The sequence below is a fragment of the Opisthorchis viverrini genome (genome assembly GCF_000715545.1).
Source record: "Opisthorchis viverrini unplaced genomic scaffold opera_v5_5, whole genome shotgun sequence".
Classification (NCBI taxonomy): Eukaryota; Metazoa; Platyhelminthes; class Trematoda; order Opisthorchiida; family Opisthorchiidae; genus Opisthorchis; species Opisthorchis viverrini.
In genome coordinates, this window is record NW_008751661.1 from 4,242,766 (window position 1) to 4,260,512 (window position 17,747).

Sequence of the window (17,747 nt, forward strand, 5' to 3'; positions counted from 1 at the left end):
CACTGGTCTACAGTTTGCAAAGACGAATCGGTTAGGAATAAAATGGGTTTCCGTACGACTGACACAAGGAATGCTCCGTATAGGAAAATGAGACAGTATACTATCCACGGCCACAAATGAATTCTAAAGACGTGACGAGCTCTGATAATGAATAGCTGGAATAGTAAATCGGACAGCAGTTACAGTTTGGAATTGGTACCATTTGGTCGGAGCTTGTTGGTAAAGTCGATGCTTTCACACTCCACTCTGGGCGACTACAAGGACCGGTAAAACGGTGGCTAGATGTATGGCTAAAAACTGGCCTACGCTGATTGTTTTCTTCCTCTGTGAAGTAGTTTCTCAACGAGAAGGTTCAATGAATTACTTTTAGGGATTGCATGGGGGCTCGGTTTTTCATTATCTCAGGGGTTTGGTGCTCGATCCGTGTTTCGGTTGTAGTTGAGGTCTTGCATCAAGTCCAGTTTTTCGACGATCCATTGCATGTTCTGTACTTAGCACCAGTCTCTGGGCCCGTGCTTGAGCGTACGTTACGACGTCGATCCTGGTACGAGGTGCTGAAAGTGATAATCAGTGGTAAGGACGAAACAACCTATGGTGAAATATCTGATTTTTGTGTATCTACTTGGCACTGCTTTGCGTCCTGAGTGAGGACGGGTCGAGGCGTGTCGTTCAGTTCCAACTTTCCTATCCGTGAACATCCTGCCGAATATTATCCGCATTAATACCTTATTAAAAATCCGAATATAGCACTTTCGGCCGATTACTCTTGGTATTGGTGCGGCACTTTTAAACGTACCTACGTCCGACCTGTCCTTTGGATTGGAGCAGTATGGTGGAGCACAACTGATGAATGCTATATGACAAAATCTATCAAATACCGTAGAAGTGGATCGACCTATGAGTAGGAATGATTGCCTCTGGTAACCGGCCTATTTCCGGATATTCGTCACCGCAGAGGCTTCCAGGCGCAAGCTGTACATCTGGCCGCTGAGTTGGTGTACTGTAGGAATCCTATAAACACGCACCAATACACTTGACCAGGGGTTCATGGTCAGTATATCCTTTGCCATCTGGATAACAAGTCGTGTTTTATATCGTGATTAACAAATCTGTCCTGACACCAATCGTAGTTGACCCGCCGAGTAGCACAACGAAAATCAGAGTGATAGGGTGGAAGGAATGATGTAGAAATCATAAACCAACTGAATAAACTAGCACTGTGATGAGATGCACTTCGGCTTCGCGACCAGCCCATCAAGTAACCTGTGGGACTGCGCACACTTACCACATTTCAGATCGGCGTGAGTTATCGATAGGATGTTTTGCCTCGCTGGTAGATCATTTGTGAAGTCTGCTGTCAATACTTAAGTATTCACCATCGTGTCGACAGACCCGTCCTGATAATGATGCGACGATTTGTCTTTTTTGATAGGAGACTCAAATGAATCAGACTGAATCTGTCGCCTATAGTGAGAGTACCTGTCGAATTTCCGTTTAATTTGGATTCAAGTAGAACAGGTTGACAAGAACTCGAGCACTGCGCCTACCAGGTGAGCCCCAAGAGAGGCATAATCGTTCGTGGGTTGTGGAAGACTTTTCAGCAACCTTATGAGAAGTGTGTTAGGTCTAGGTTTTTGTGACCTTTTTAATCGTTCCGTCCGGTAGACGCATTGGGTAAGTGCGTGGTTGACTTTGACAGATGTGCAACACCTGAAATCTTGAGACGAATGTGAGGGGAACAAGGATAAGACGATTGTTACTCGCACAGAAAATGCAACATGTTTTCTAAGACGTCACCTTTCGCTCTATGTGGATAAGTTCTGAAACAGGGCAAGACATCTTGCAGAGTCAACATGCACTCCTCTACTACACATATGCCACCAATAGCTTATAAGACTCGGTGGTTGCCGGTCAACAGAAACCAGACTCAGGAATGGTGAGGATGAGTGCGAGTTCTTCAAAGATAAGAGAAATCGACACAAGAATGAGTTCTTGTTGTGGGTGTCTTCAGACCTTCAAGCTCCACCTCTTATAAACTCCTGGAATTTCTCATTATCCTTCGCTCAGATGAAAAACATTACATTAAGCGAAATGACAAAAAGCTACGCAATTTCCCTTTATTCTCTCTCGGGTTATGATACCAGTTCTTGTCGATTTCAATATCTAAATGAACAAGCGGACTGGAATTCGAGTGGAATCATTTTTGGCACCACTCGGAGAATTTCAGAACAACCGATTTTTTACCTGTTACTCTAGTTCGTGTCCAGCTGCCGTTCCCCAATCTAAACTTGAGAAGTGGTTTTTGTTGGCTGTTCATGAGAAGACCCTATTCTTTCAAATGCAGTGTATCCCCCATCAGTTTGACCAGACTTGGTAGTACTTCTATAAGACGGTTGCGGAGCCAGATGTGTTTCACTCAGTCTGGCATCTGTAAAATGATCAATCAACCGAATCGCCAGAGATCTATGATGGGTTCAATTTCATTTCAGTTTCTCCTGCTCCCACTACTCAATTTTTGTTTTGTTCATGCTAAATATCCTTGTCAGCGAGCGATGAATTTGGTTTGCAATCACTCGACCCATTCGAGACCAGCATAAGGAGCGAATAAAACGCAGTGACCCCACTTTTCTTGGTGATTTATAAACTGAGCGTCGCCGGAATCAGCGTGCCATTTTAAGTTGGTTTAACTGTGGCATAGTATTCCACAACTATTATGAAATCTAAGAAGCCCAGAAAATCCGGCTTCAGTAGACAGATGGTCGTAACAAAGAGGGAGGTTATTCCGACCGGCGAATACCCTACACAGGGATCAACCTATTTTTCCACCATAAAACGGCACTGATTTTTTGTTGAATGAATCATATTCCGCCGGTGGGCATCGATTAATGAAGCGGAGGGAGGGGGTTGGCAGCGCTCAAGAGATCGTTTGAGGGGTGTTGTCACTCTGGGACGGATGATTTAAGGAACAGAGAATTATAGTGCGGCATATCGTTGGCTTGTTCGCTGAGCTGGGCAATTTGGTTGCAAACGTTTCATCACTAATCGAGGTGACATCATCAATGCGTTATTGGGGAGTGTAGTTGTGCGTAGCGGTCACCTCGATTGATGATGAAACGTTTGCAATCAAATTGCCCAGCCCAGCGAACAAGCCAATGGTCAACTACGCTACCTGAGCTACCGACATTTTCCTCCATAGTGCGGCATGTATGCAACTCTTATACTCCGTCCTACGACCTCGAATAAACACTACCACAGATGATTTCACGTGGTGTTTTCTTTCATCTCATTATTGACTACAACATCTGTGTTGAAGGCCGGTGCCTCACTACTGTATTTTAAATAATGGTGTCGATACACCTTTCCGTTACCTGCAACACCCACGGTAAACCTAGCCTCTTCAGCATCCTAGAATACAAAATAAACATTTCCTCAAGTATCAATAATCTATCAATCAGAAATGCACAATGTATTCTCTCCCATTCTCTTGTTACTTAAGGGGAAATTCACAGGCATCACGAATTCCAAAATGTTCTGAAATTTTTTCTCGTTAACTCTCTTAACACACAGTCTTGTGAATCAATTCTTCGTAGTTGCTTGTTAGACAGTAGGCCTTCATTATGTAGTGGGTTGTGGCATATTGTGTTGGCTGTCGAGACACGGCATTCTACCGGCTTCTCTATGAGGCATGCGTGAAAGCCATGTTTCGCATATTGTGTGTTTAGGCTAAAAAACAAGAACCTTACGAGACGCCCGCTTAAAGCGGTTTGGATTATCATCGGAATGGTAAATAAATGATAGCTTCAGCAATGCTGTCATCAGGACAGTTCCACAAAGTAAGCACGGAGAGTATATTTGACCTAGTCAGATCAGAGCTCCACGAAATCGGCCAAATAATGAACGAATGACTTGTTGATACACAGTCATATTCAGAAGAAGACTGAGTGGAAAGACGCACTCTGAGACTGCTTTCTCAAGTGCTAAAGAAATTCTCTTCCTGCGCACATCTCACCGGCTCTTACTTGTCTATCATCTGGATCTCTCAATATCTTTCGCTTCCCTCACGGTACGAAAAACCCAGGTGGATCTTGTTTTTTCTTCTAAAATTTGCATTTACATTACTCTTTTGGTCAGTTCTGTCTCTCTGTTGTGTAAGTCTTTGTGGCACTATTCTTATTAACTTTTCATTTTCCTCACTGCCGTTGACTGTCCTAATAGAAACTCAGGACGCATTTTGACCGATCGAAAATAGTCCAGTGTGGATGCTCACACACGCATCATGTGCCAACGACAAACTGACCTTTCATTTGTAAAGCCAAAGGACACGAGACAGGCGTCGCGACGAACCACCTAGCCACAATGGCGACCATGCTGACACTAAAGCATACCCACACACAGTGGGTGAGAGTCGCGCGGTGGCACACAAGACCTTTTTGTGGCCAGTGGACGGTAGCAAGTCCAACCAAAAATTGCCTTTCTTCTGTGAATTATTTTTTTCAGTTGACACCTTGGAAAACCGCCCATGGTAGGTGAGACGTCAAGACAGATTTTCTGGCGCACTGACAGTGAAGTCAGCAGTTACCGTAAATCCATGTTGGCGTTTCGTTTTGCCGTTGTTTAACATGGCTATCTCAGCCTCCCTAGACCTAAAATTATGCGAACTGGAGCTGAAAGACAATGGCATAGACTTACACCACCGATCGCATGCAGTAAGGTCTTGCGGCGACAGCACTATTGCCAGAACTTACTTTCAACAGACCAACGGCAATTGTGTCGTACCCATTATCTACGCAAGTGTTGAGCGTCCGTTAGTTCAAGAAAACGGCGCAGTTCTCAAATCCTGGCTGCATCACAAAAATGTCCACAGGCAGTGACGCTTTAAAAAGGCAAGTTATTTCTACCAAACTGAGGAGGAATGGCCGTACGAACCCTGTATTTATCTATCTGAACAAACTAAGAAAAACAAAACAACAAATTCACGTTTGGAATCAGGTTCCCCATAGTTCTGCGCACCTAAACGATACATGTGACAGCGTATACCAACCTGAATTATAGAAGAAAAATCAAGTTCTTTAAAAAGTTCAGCACGTCACAACCTAGTAGAAACTGACAAGGATAAAAATGCCGGGTCCTAAGTGAGTGAAAACTGGTCACTCGAATGGACAGCGGAGAGATAATCATTGATTAATAATAATCTTGTGCGACGGTAAGGCTGAAGTTCAACAACAGGAGAGCTTTCGACGTACCCTTCTTCAACAGCATTTGACATGGGTAATCCAAATGTATCGAAGAGAATGTTTATTGGTTTCGCACAATTATCATCGTCTCATAGGACTGACATGCATGGCCATCTTAGATTCAAACAAATCACCTCTGCAGAGTTCGACAACCGCAGTAACCCAGCCTTATCTACAGCCACAACAGTTTGCTATATCAATCAGCTGAATAAAGCTCACATGATTTGTTAGTGAACACACCAGTTTTACGCCTGTGAATTCGGCTCAACTCTGCTCTTACGTGATCGCAGGGAATCAGGGGCAGTTCATCATGTTCTTCATAGAAAAACTTCAGTTGGTGGTTTCTGGCTGAGCGCAGATGAATTATATGTTTAATACATAGTTACAAAAAAGTAGCCAAAACTTTCGAAAATTAGCTCGAGTCAGGTAGAGTTTCACTAAATCTTTCTTCACCCTCTAACTTCTAAACTGCTCGGTTAAAGGTGACGAAAGACTTCTGTTTGGCCGTCGAACTTGGAATGGCTTGCTGAGCTGCAGATGTGATCACCGGCTAAAGGTTGGCGAAAATGGCTGAATTCAGTTGACCGTAGTTGTCAGACTGAGTAAGCACACTTTTCAGAGCCGAGTTCGTTGAGGAACCCGATAATATTACACATGGGGACAAAATCCGACCATTTGGAATGTAGACATGGGAACTCTGTTAATGCAATGATCCAGCGCGATAAAAGTGAAATATAACGTGTGGAGTTGAATATGGATACGCTCTAATTTTAAAATGGGCCTATACAGCTTCAGAATATTTTCGCAACTTGACTAGTAGTTCACTATCCTTTTCTATGTGGAGTTGTATGCACGATTGTTGGCACTGGACTTCAGGCGGAATATACTTGTTCCAGAATCCCCAAATCACAGTCCGTCCGCCGAACACTAGGTAAATATCCACAATTTTGATCACTTCCAGTGTGGTGCAAGATGATTTGTAACTCTCACGACTAATGCGATGAAACAACCCAGTGCTCGAGCGAAGCACCATACCGTTTAAAAATAGAATTAGACTGAGTTGCCTGACAGATAGAAGGGCAACTTGCTGAATGTCTGATAAAAATGTGGTAGACATCGGTATCCGTCTATATGCACGAGATGTGTGCATCTACTCTGGGATCATTACTGACCCTGTAGGCATGTACTGTTCAAAGTGCGTCATCTTGATCAAATTTGTTTATGGGAATCTACCATGACGTTGGTAGGTAGCCCAGTGTCGCATCTTATTTCCTTGTGTAGAGAAATACCCCTTTTGGAGGGGGAGAGGGCAAGTATGGCTGTTGATGCATACAAAATGCAAATTTTTGTTCATGCAACGTTTGTTTGCAACTTTTCAGTCACACATACTAAGGCTGATCTTTCTTTTTCAGTCCGACTGTAATTTCGTTCCGCATCAGAAGATGCATGACTGATGTATGACAGACTGTTTTTTGCCGTCCTTCTGAAAGTACCAGGGCAATACCTTTCTCAGGTTCGTTACAACTAGAGATAGTTTGGGCACCATGCGTGGATTAGGGATCTGTCCTCAAAATACCTATTGGCTACAAATGCCATGCAGTTGAATCATGACCAACTCCACTCACCATGCTACTGCAAGGGCCTATTCAGTGGAACACGCAAATTGCTTAAGGTGAAAAACGTTCTTGTGATTTATGATAAAAAAAATGGTGTTATCGGATTCTGGGGAGTAGGTGATTTTAACAGCCTCCGCTGGATAAGATCCGCCCACAAGGCTGGCTCAAGTAGTTAGAGCGCGAATTTACTGACCGGATGGTCCGTGGTTCAAACCCGACCTCTACCTCTCGACTTCCCTGTCTAGGCTTGGGCAACCTGGCGGTATCCCAGCCCTCGTGCTTCCTTCGGGTGGCACGGCAACTAGGCACAGGAAGAGTGTTACAACTGAACGATATATATATATATACATATATAGAATACAAAGCGTGACCAATTCACATTTCTACCTTTTTACTGCAAAACTTTGTTGTCTGGTGTGCTGCGGCACCAAGTGGCTCGCGTACAATAATAAGGCCTAATGGAGATGCAAATGATGCTAATCCGTCCTGAGGAGCCCAGAAGTACTGTACAGCTTTTTCATCCTTATTGGGAATCATTAGCAGTGCACATCAGCTTTTTCTCCTTATTGGGAATCATTAGCAGTGCACATCTCATGAAACTCCAGAGAACCTCGGATCCGTAGCTTCCTGGCTACAAGTTGGAATTCCTAGCCATTCAGCCAAAAATAGCTTGAAGGTTGCGGGCACGAGACTCCCTGGAGTTTTGTGAGTACTTCTGATGATTCCTGATAAGGATGAAGCAGCTGTTTAATGCTTCTTGGCCTTTCAGCATAAATTGACTTCACTTAAAGGCCGAAATCTCCATTAAAATTCCCAAATCTCCTCAAACTACCGACTGTATAATCAGATCATATATCCGTTTGTGCAAGATGAACTGTTCAGCATTGTAACAATAATTTATTTGAAGACAACTTGTGCACTTTTGGCAGTCTATTGTAAGTGAAGTAGTGGTAAACAGTTCTCAAGCGCTTTGTCCGAACTCAGTATTGTTTTAAAAATTCAGACCTTGTTCATTTGCACAGAAGTTCCTCTGGAAATGACAGTGGAAAACTGTGGTGTTGAGAGCACTTCCTTCGTTCCAATACGACAGTCACCAAAAAGTTTTTAAACACCCAGACCGAATAGCAGTATTTTACAAACTATCCAGCTTGACACTTGACAGTTCACTCACGGAGTACAAGACCGGTAGTCAAAAATGGAACAAAAGTTGTTAGCTGCATCCCATATTCCTCCAGTTCTTCATTTTTGTTTTCTGAAGGTGTTATTCCAATTTGTATTTGGAATTCGAATGAAGCCAGCGTCTAAGCAACGGTTGCTACTTTAAAGATGGAGTCATTTGAGGTTGAACTTTGCAGTCTACACGCAGATTGCAGAGGAACCTTCCGTAAGCCTAGCTATTCTGTTGGATCAATACAACATTCTCCATTTAATGAAGTTATTACAGTTGAAGGTCAGGATGAAGTGACGCACGGTAAGTCAAGAACTCATGACAGCACGTCGCGTTCAGTGGTTCTTATTTAAAGTTCAGTCGGATAGGGAAACCACTAGTTTTTTCCACCTAAACAAATTCACCGTGTCTTGCTAGCATTTGAGTACATTTCAGAAATACAGGATTCTTTCCCATCCCATCCACGGAAAACAGCTAACTACAACGAACTTTTATGACTGGAACATTTAAGAATGCTGCAAAGGTGCTTTTTCGAAGAGAGTCTAGTGCCTCGTGTAAAGTAAGGTGTGAATAGGTTGAGTCGTGATAAACACCGGGACAAAAATGACTACAAGAGACAAAGTGGTAAGGTAATTCCCTGACAATCGATATTTATCCTAAGGCATTTAAGGCTATCGATGCGATATAAAGCCCTACCAACGAAGTCCCAACCGGTAAGGGGGAAGGTGGGTTTGTCGGGTGTTTTGTCTGCACGGAAGGCAATTTTGTTTCTGTTGAGTTGTAGGTCTTCGAATTTGCCAACGCACACAAGAATTAATTGCCAGCGGGAACCAGTTTCCACGTAAGTGCTAAAAGAATGAATCCAAGGTGATTCATCGTGTTCTGCAGAAATTGATACATTTTCACTGTCCATTGTATCCTGAATTCCTTGCCTATAGTGATTCTGAAGTTTGAGTGACTCTGTAGTACCCCACAACATCTGTGTTTTGTTGTGGTCTTCATCAATTGTGCCACTTTTGTATGTCTAGTTTGGATTTTTCGGTTTTCGATTGTTCTGCAGTGAAAATGATAGCTGAGTCATGCGTTCCTAAAGTCATTTGTTAATTTCTGGTTATTTTAACAGAGATAAGGTTGAAACATTCGGTCGATAATACGCTCGGTTGAAAAAATTATCATCCACTGTTGATTCGGCTGATGCAAGACATGGTTTCTTCGAAGGACGTGATAAACCATGCGACATTCCTGTCGAACGCTGAAAATTGATATCCTGTTGCGAAGATTGCAGCTTAGTACCATCACTGCTTTTGGTACCATAAAATCTCGACAGTTTTCCGGCGGTCTAAGATTACAGTGATTGACTTGTTCAGTAGCCACCAGTTCCTGCATGAAAAGACTTGTCTTCGTTGACAAATACAAAGATGCAAATACATGGACTGACAAATACGTAGATCAATAAAAATCTCCGTGTCGATTTAACAATACAGATACGCCTATCAGAATTTTATCTAGATCGTTCTACCAATATCTTTCCTCACTGTCAGTTGGGCTGGTTGAATCAGATGTAAAACAGCTATCGTCTATAGTCGGACTGAAATTGCTTCAACTATGTTCACGCACCAGAATAAAAAACGGACTAAAGTCCCAGAGGCCAATACACTAGACAAGCAAACAGCAGTTATTCTTCTAAGCGAAACCATCCAAAGCACTCGTCAATAGCGAGCAAACAAATATGGACGACCGATACGCATACACGCACGACTGCCATCGAGTGTACGAGTCGTAGTTAGTGTTAATGACCACAAATGTAGATCTGCGTCTACCAGTCCATGTCCTCAGACACACTCAGAGGGAAATCCCTCTGAATAGATGCTACCATTCTGGGGAGCCACATCAGTGGCTTCTCTTGGTAACGAAATAATTTTGAAACCCCTAAAACGAGGCATCGTAGAAGGAATCACAAAGCTAATTTGTCTCTGGGCACGAGGGAATTAACATATCATCTGGTCGAAAGATACAAATTTTTAAAAGATGTCCACCACTTATGCAGCGATTTGAAAGATATCTGTAAATGGACTATAAATTGAAGTCACGAAGATCACGGCGTAACGTCAACAGACAGTTTCGTCAGGTTAGTAACCTTAGTCGTGAGGGTTCTTTCGCGGGGCAATTGCACTTGCTGGTGCTTCTACCTTCATACTACTTCCAATTCTGTCTTTCGGAAAGAAGTTTTCTGACCAAGTCTGGTTAAATAAAGCAGCTTCTATTTTTAGCCGTTCTGAATTATGCGTACTGACTAAATACCTATCATATGGTTTGTAATATCTGCTTAATATTCCCAATATCTTAACGATGATTGTAGAATTTGAAACACCATTGTTTCTGTAATATCTATCAGCATTATTTGGATTCGCGTCCCCCATTTGCTTCCCTGAAACGGCGTTACTCCTCCCGTTGGGAACCAATGTCTGTGCTCTGAGCACACAGACATTACTGTCCTTTTTGGGGACCTTGAGACCGTGTGCACCAATAGCTCAAAATCATCTGGTAGACCAGTTAACCAGCAAGTGATTGGTGCATTCTTAGTCTTTTTACATTTCACCGTAAATGTGGTAGCCAAGTAGCATAGCTGTATGTTTGGTATGCAGTGCGTAGCCGAATAGATAAGCCGAGAATCGTTGAGTGCTAGGTGATCTTTTCGCCAGTGTGATGTCCTGTGAAGTGGGTCACCATATCGATTAAGCGGTACTCATGTTCCGCATTAACATACAGTGGTTATGATACTGCTTGTAACCCATGTGAGACATTTTATCAGGGCTTAATACATGCCCGTTGTTTGTCTTCTTTCGCTCTTTTGCCACAGACAAGAACAACTCATAATGTTGGAGAACATGCTGCTTAAAACCAAACGGCCGGTTCATCAGTAATGGATTGCATAAAAGCTGTGTGCGTATGTTGGGGTAGGCGAACTCCCATTAGTTATGCAGATTTTCATCATTGCATCATCCTATTTGATTTGATTATGAAAACAATACATCCGATAGTATAGAGATCCAATTTATGGCAACTAACCTAAGCTAAAGGAAGAATGTAATATAATATAAACCACGTCTGGATTAGTGTTGTGTGACTGTGGCTCGAGAACAGAAATGGCATTGGACAAAATGCGTGAAACTGTGGATTATTCGGACCTGTCAGAAACGAGCAGTGCAACATGTCCAAGATAATCACAAAACGAGAATTAATAAATGATTCCTTTTTCGAAATTCCAGAATGGTGCCTATGTGAACTCTAATTGGACGATCCTTTCGTAAGTTTTTAAAGGCAGACAGTTTGTATTTCCAACTGATTTATGTAAAACCACAGGTTAGGAAGCACTGTTTGGCAGCGATACGGAGTTATATCCATCTGGGTGCAAAGCTCTATTAGAGGTTGGTATCAGACTGCTGGAAACTCATTCTATGCCAGCCATAGAAGTAATTTAGAGCGGCTGTTGACCGGACAACGTTGTAAAGGTGTTTGTTTCGCATTACGTACACAAGGGGTCTGATTATCTGGTTTCCACCGGTATCTCAATGTGTTTTCCAGTACGACCCGTAGGGTGCTTTCAGAGCTGACTTTCCGTAGTCCAGACCGATATTGCCATCAAGACAGCCAACAAGATATTGATTTTGAGAAAATATCATTGAAGGGCTTCAGTGGGAAGTTCTATATCAAGCCATGAAATAGGCTCACAGGATCCACACACGCATACAGAAATATTTCTTAGACTTCCTCGTCGGCGGCCTCGGTCCATCGAGTAGATGTGCGCGACTAACCTTGGGAAAATGTTTCGCGTTGCAGTCCCGAATCAGGCGCCAAATAAGCTGTCATATTTAAAGGCTGGAACTTGTGCGCAATAAACATCTGTTCAGCTGTCACAATGTGACATGTTTAAACCAGAATCCAGAGAGGTTTATGCATGGGTTCAGGTAGAAGACGATTCAAGGATAAATTACAACCATCACCTTATGTGGCTTTGCACTTGTACTACGTATTTTGGTCGGGTTAGGCTCAGTAACAGTTGAAGAAAACCATCAGGAGTTGAGCTTAGCACTATCTGTGGAACAGGATTAGACGGAATCGTGACATACAGGGACGTTAGAGGACTGTAGTGTCACCAAACTGTGTCCCACGTATGCCCTCACGTGGTCTATGATATTAATGCGCACGAATCGAAGTGCTGGGATTGCATTGCGGTTTACTAAATCGCATGATAAGTTAGAACATTTCAGCATGTCCACTCATGTAAATGAAGGTCTACCGATTGTGGAAACATGCGACACACATTGGCGATTATTGTAGCGATCACTTTAAAGACAGTCGACGATGGACATCCCTTAGCTGTCTGAGGATTTGACCTCGGGTTTAGAGCAACATCCTGTTTATGTCCGGGCATTTTAGCAAGGTTGATTTTGCATTATCAGGACTGCCGCTTTGAACAACCCCAGTATAGCAAGTAAATTCCGTCTACGACCGAAAGTGAAATGATAGTTTGGAAAGTAGATTTGGTGAATCATTCTTTGAGGATGGTCCTATTAAGTTTCCTTGACATGGTTCTGGTTATAAGTTGAGACCAACCCCTTAATAGCTCACTATCAGACTAAACTCTCTGGGGCGTATCGCGTAGGGTTCACTCCAAATCCCCATCACTGTTGGCCCTCGGTGTAACCCTAAATCATGCGTGAATGGAACAGCAAAGTGGTGAAACTAAGAATGGGGTGTCAGGGTTTACCCCATATTGGCGTGCAAAACAGCGTTTATTCTTACAGGTTATTGCCCAAGTACGTAACAACCGACAGCAATTCAGGAATGGGACTGATGCATCGAAGAAGCTCGAGAGCTCTAGTAGACTATCAGTGTGCCCTTATCAGTCCTATGAGTGGTGCGGTATCAAGGAAAATAGCTGCACATCTAAACTTCCGGTGCAACTTTACTATGAACTTGCCTCTGCGCTGTACAGTACGTCAATGAGTGTCTTAAGCAAGGGATTCAGCTGGGTCTTATTTATGCCTAAAGCATTTATATTTTTTCTTCACGAAAAGGTATTCAGCTGTATTATTTAGTTTCATTCTTAAGTGTGCCTAACCCATACGGATCTACTTTATTTCTGGAGACTGTCATCTTACAGTAGGTAGGGCTTTGTAGGCTGTAGAAAACTTTGCAGGAAGCTAACTTGTTGGCCTGACCTGTTTTCCACTGTTCTTTGTGAGTGCGCGATGCTGTGATGCTGGAACAGTTGAAAGCAACTATTGGCCTGGCATTATTCCAGCTGTTCAAAAAGCATTTCTAAACCCTATCATAAAGTAACCAAAGTAACCAAAGACCAGTGTTTCGGTTTTGATTACCATGTCTAATGTATGATACTCTTATTTGGAGGTAAACAAGACTGTCTGAAATTGAATGTGCCAGTTGAACTCTTCTCCAAGATAGTGAATCAAGGCACTACATCCATCTCAGATGTCGACGGGCCATGGAATCGAACCTACACAATCGCAATTGTTTGGCACATTGATAACTGACTAGGTCTTCTTCTGTAAGCTATATCACACTTGATGAAACACACCCAGTTGTTGGAATATTCGCTCACTGTCATTAAAAGGACGGCTAACTAACAGATTATTATAGGTACTGACCCGAGGATGATGTGCGGAAAACAATCTGTTCTTCAATTGTCTTTTTGAAGCACTAATGTGCAACCTACAATGATGAGAACCGGAGACTCAACTAAATCACAGTATTACGAAAGTAAATGTGCTTAAGAAGTATCATCCCACTTTTCAACCAGCACGAGGTCCGAGATGTCAGAGTAGTTTTCCCGGCATAATACTTCATTCGTTTCTATCACGGCGTTGCCAAGAAAGCTGGTGTCCACGCGGTAGTTGACGGTTTATCTACAAAGCCACTTCTGGAAATGCCGCGATTGGCCGAGAAAGCGATTGCTTAACATCTTTATTAATCATGTCGTCCGATGAAATTGTCTGCCGTGGGTGGATAAAAATATGGTGATGCATACATGTTTGCTCAACGCTTAGTTTGATGCTAATGGATTGTACAAAGGAATACACGATATTAGATCAGGTCACAAAAGCCGTCGGTAAAACGAGATCGATGCTCAGTTCGGATAGAGAAGATTTCGGTTGTCGTAAGCTGGCATGTGACCTAGCTACACAAGGCTCGATGCCAAGTCTCAAATCGACATTTGTTTACTCTTACCTTATAAATGTCAGTCCGATAGTTCAGAATGACCATCACATGGCTCTGAGTGATGTGCGCTTGTTTGTTCATCGGTCTTATCGTGTCCACGATCACTACCTGGTTGTTCAATTGGACTGCAGTGCAAAACACCAGTCCTAATGAGTTATAATAAGTTTAACCCCAAAAGTTAATAGTAGTGGTACGATTCTTTGAAAGCATTCAGTACAAAAATATGAATGACAGCAGTTGGACCAAGAACATGCTGAAGTCAGTAGGGATTCGATAGCAAACACAGGGGTACAATCCCTTTGACAACTCGTTATAATTATTTATCACTTTGAAACAACACATGGATCGGTAATCCACCTGCAACACTGTGTCCCATCAGGTCTTTACTTCTAGTTGGAACAAAGGTATACACCAATCCCTGTTACACAACCTCATTTCGTTTAAAAGATTAACAATGAATTCTAGATCAAATCGTCCAAGAATGCGCTTAAATAAGAAGATGGTCTAAAAAAGGATGTCCACATACCGTACTCAAATCCATGTCCCCATACGACTCTACCTTTCGTCACAAATACCTAAATAGTTGTACAAAAGGGTCAAATTTAGTTCCTGTCTTTGCCACAGGTGGGGTTCATTAACGGTGCGTTCCCTTGCGTATAACCAAGGTTTTTACCACAGCACTGGATCGAATCAGCAGGAGGGGCTACAGGACCGTCGTTGTGGGACTTACTGAAACTAGATAATTCGGTTTGAGCTGGAGAATTACCAGGTGAACAAATCTACGGCTCATGTCGGAGGAATGTGTGTTACGTTCAACTGCGCTGTGTACTACGAACGAACCTAAATAGACATGAAGCTTCTAAGTGCCACAGAAGAGCTGTTCAGATGTAGGCAATGCGTTAATTCAGGTAATCTCAAGCATCTGTTTGCGCCTCAGCTGTGCAAATCGGCATCTACAGGGTGATGAAGATCTTGACAGCGTATTAGCCGTTTGTACTCTGAGTCCGAGTTGTGATTCCCCACAAAGATTTACTTCACACGAAAACTGCTGGAAAGTGGCCTTATCTTTCCCATGATCTCAGAGGTTAGCTCCTGGTAACATCTTGCTGGTAGATACTCTGCTATTAATTTTCACCTGGTGTGAACCTACCCAAGTAACCTAGACGGAGTAAGCGTAATCTGGACCCGATACTAATGATCGATTGGGCCGATGCTCTCAATAACTCACGAAACATGTGTATCGAGCTGAGTTGTACAGTGATTGCATCAACCTTTCAGTCAGGGACGATTGGCAGATTTCAGTTTTCGACATTGGTTAATGAGTGAAGGGAAGCTAAAAGGAGGAAGAGGCAGAGGGTTGATTCATAAACCACAATTAAGTCATACTGAACCAGTTTACGTGGCTTTGTCCAATAATTCGTATAGTTCAAAAGGGGCATCTAAGTTAGAAAACAGAAAACAAGAGTCCTTTTTCTCACCCGTTACAAGGTTTACGTGGTCGCGTGGACGTATCATCCTCTCATGATTTTTAAAAAGCCGAAACTACACCACTTTTTTCGGTCTTCCTTGTGGTTGTTTGACCAATCCTTCGACTGAGGAGGCCGGCCAAGCAACGCCAGCACAAGGTCAACCAGATGATGAGGGTTCAACTATCAATAAGTATTAAACAAAGGCAGCATCTCGCACAAATTCGAGACGGCCTTGGGGTGTTATCGACTACATTCACCAGCTCGTCATTTGATTTGAGGTTGCGACCACACCCGGTGAAAATCACTTGACCTTAGGCCAACCAGTCAGTCAGTGCCATAGAAAGCAACGCTGCGCTTTGATTGGTCAAGGGTGTCGTCATGGTAACAGGACGCCATGAATGCACCTACCATTCCAACTATATACCACAGAAAAGAGGGTGAGGTAAGCAGTCATTCAATGAGATTTATTGTGGAAAACGATTGTCGCATACTGTATCCCCGTAAGTAATGAGTGCCATGAAGTTGCTAGCCTAACTATTCACTGTGGCCATCAAGATAAATGTCGTTCAAGCAAATTTAATCAGAAAGGAAGTGATTTGGTTTTACGAGAGACTCACCTGGAACCCAGCTGAATCTCTCGTTCGTGATGTCTCCAGGCAAGTGAATGTGCTGGACCAGGCCGCTTCATGCTTCAGTTGCCTGGAAACATTACTAACGAAAGATTCAACTGGGTTCCAGGTGACTCTCTCCCAAAACCAAATTAGTTTGCAAATGAGTGTGTTTCGCTAATTTCGTGCAATTTGGTTTCAATTAGAACCTAAGGTTGACGGAAACTCGGGGATCGCGCCTACCTTATGAGCCCCAAGACGAATTTTCAGCAACCTTATGAGTAGTACACTACGAATATACAGAAAGGAATTGCTTCAAGTACCATACTTGCTGTGAAAATCAGTTCTTGTTGTGGGGTTTGGGGATGTGTATTGTTCACATTCACATCACTCTCGTTTGAACAGTCGCCCTCCTGTCCTGCAGCACTTATTCTGGCGAATCCACACCAAATGGGTGGAAGCACTGGATTCGATTTCGCTCTTATTAGAGCTCATCGGCAGCGCATATCCCATGGCCGTGTCCCTGACATGCGATGAGAACTTGCTACCGCTACTCCACCAGCGCACGTTGGACGCATCTGAATTCTCACGTCTGAAGGGGTGAGTGTGTTCACGCTTGAGCGATGTGATTGGTGTACCCGACATATCATACATACGACGACGGAATAGTGGTAACACGTTCTCCTCGGATGTCGGGTGTACGGAGTTCAAACCCCGGACACGGTCATTGGATATGCACTGCCGATGAGCTCTAATAAGAGCGAAATCGAATCCAGTGCTCCCACCCATTTGTTGTGGATTCGCCAGAATAAGTGCTTCAGGACAGGAGGACGACTGTTCAAACGAGAGTGATGTGAATGTAAACAATATCAGTTCTCTTTAGACTTCATGCATTTCCCCGCACGATAGTCAGCTGCCTTTGTGGAATGTAGGTCTGTTGTTTAATTCCTGGCCATTGTACTAGCATGTTAGTTCAGGAGACTAGGCTTTTAGCGATCACTGGTGGGCTTTGTGAAGCGCACATTTCAGGTAGAAAATGCATTTGACACTGACGAGTTCCACTCCAGTTCTCTATTGATTTCTATCACTCCCAATTCCACTTATTCTCATTTGTGTAATAAGAGCCACGATCTGGGTGCTGACCATAGATACTGAGATTTACCGACAAATCAGCTAACTACTGCGTTAAGGTCATGGAAATCGGTCTTGCAGTTGAACTTGGACCCATGAAACGCAAGAATAAAGCTGAAGGTAGATGCGCTAGATATCTCAAACAGCTTCTCAACTAATTCTCAAGAATTCCATTCACTCCAAGCATTTTTTGCACTCTGTGACTGATGATGGGTTTTCGGGCAAACGATTGGTTTCTTGACATGAAGTAAGGTGCTCGAATCACGAGTGACTTTGTG

The 17,747-nt window shown here is 43.1% G+C and overlaps 1 protein-coding gene across 1 annotated transcript; it reads right to left on the bottom strand.

Moving 5' to 3' along the window:
* Positions 1–396: 396 nt before the first annotated feature.
* Positions 397–16,418, bottom strand: T265_00564 (hypothetical protein; the record flags this gene model as incomplete). The annotated part of the gene is made up of 2 exons (XM_009164368.1): positions 397–541; positions 16,348–16,418. The coding sequence occupies 2 exons, from the start codon at positions 16,416–16,418 to the stop codon at positions 397–399; spliced, it is 216 nt and encodes a 71-aa protein (XP_009162632.1).
* Positions 16,419–17,747: the final 1,329 nt, after the last annotated feature.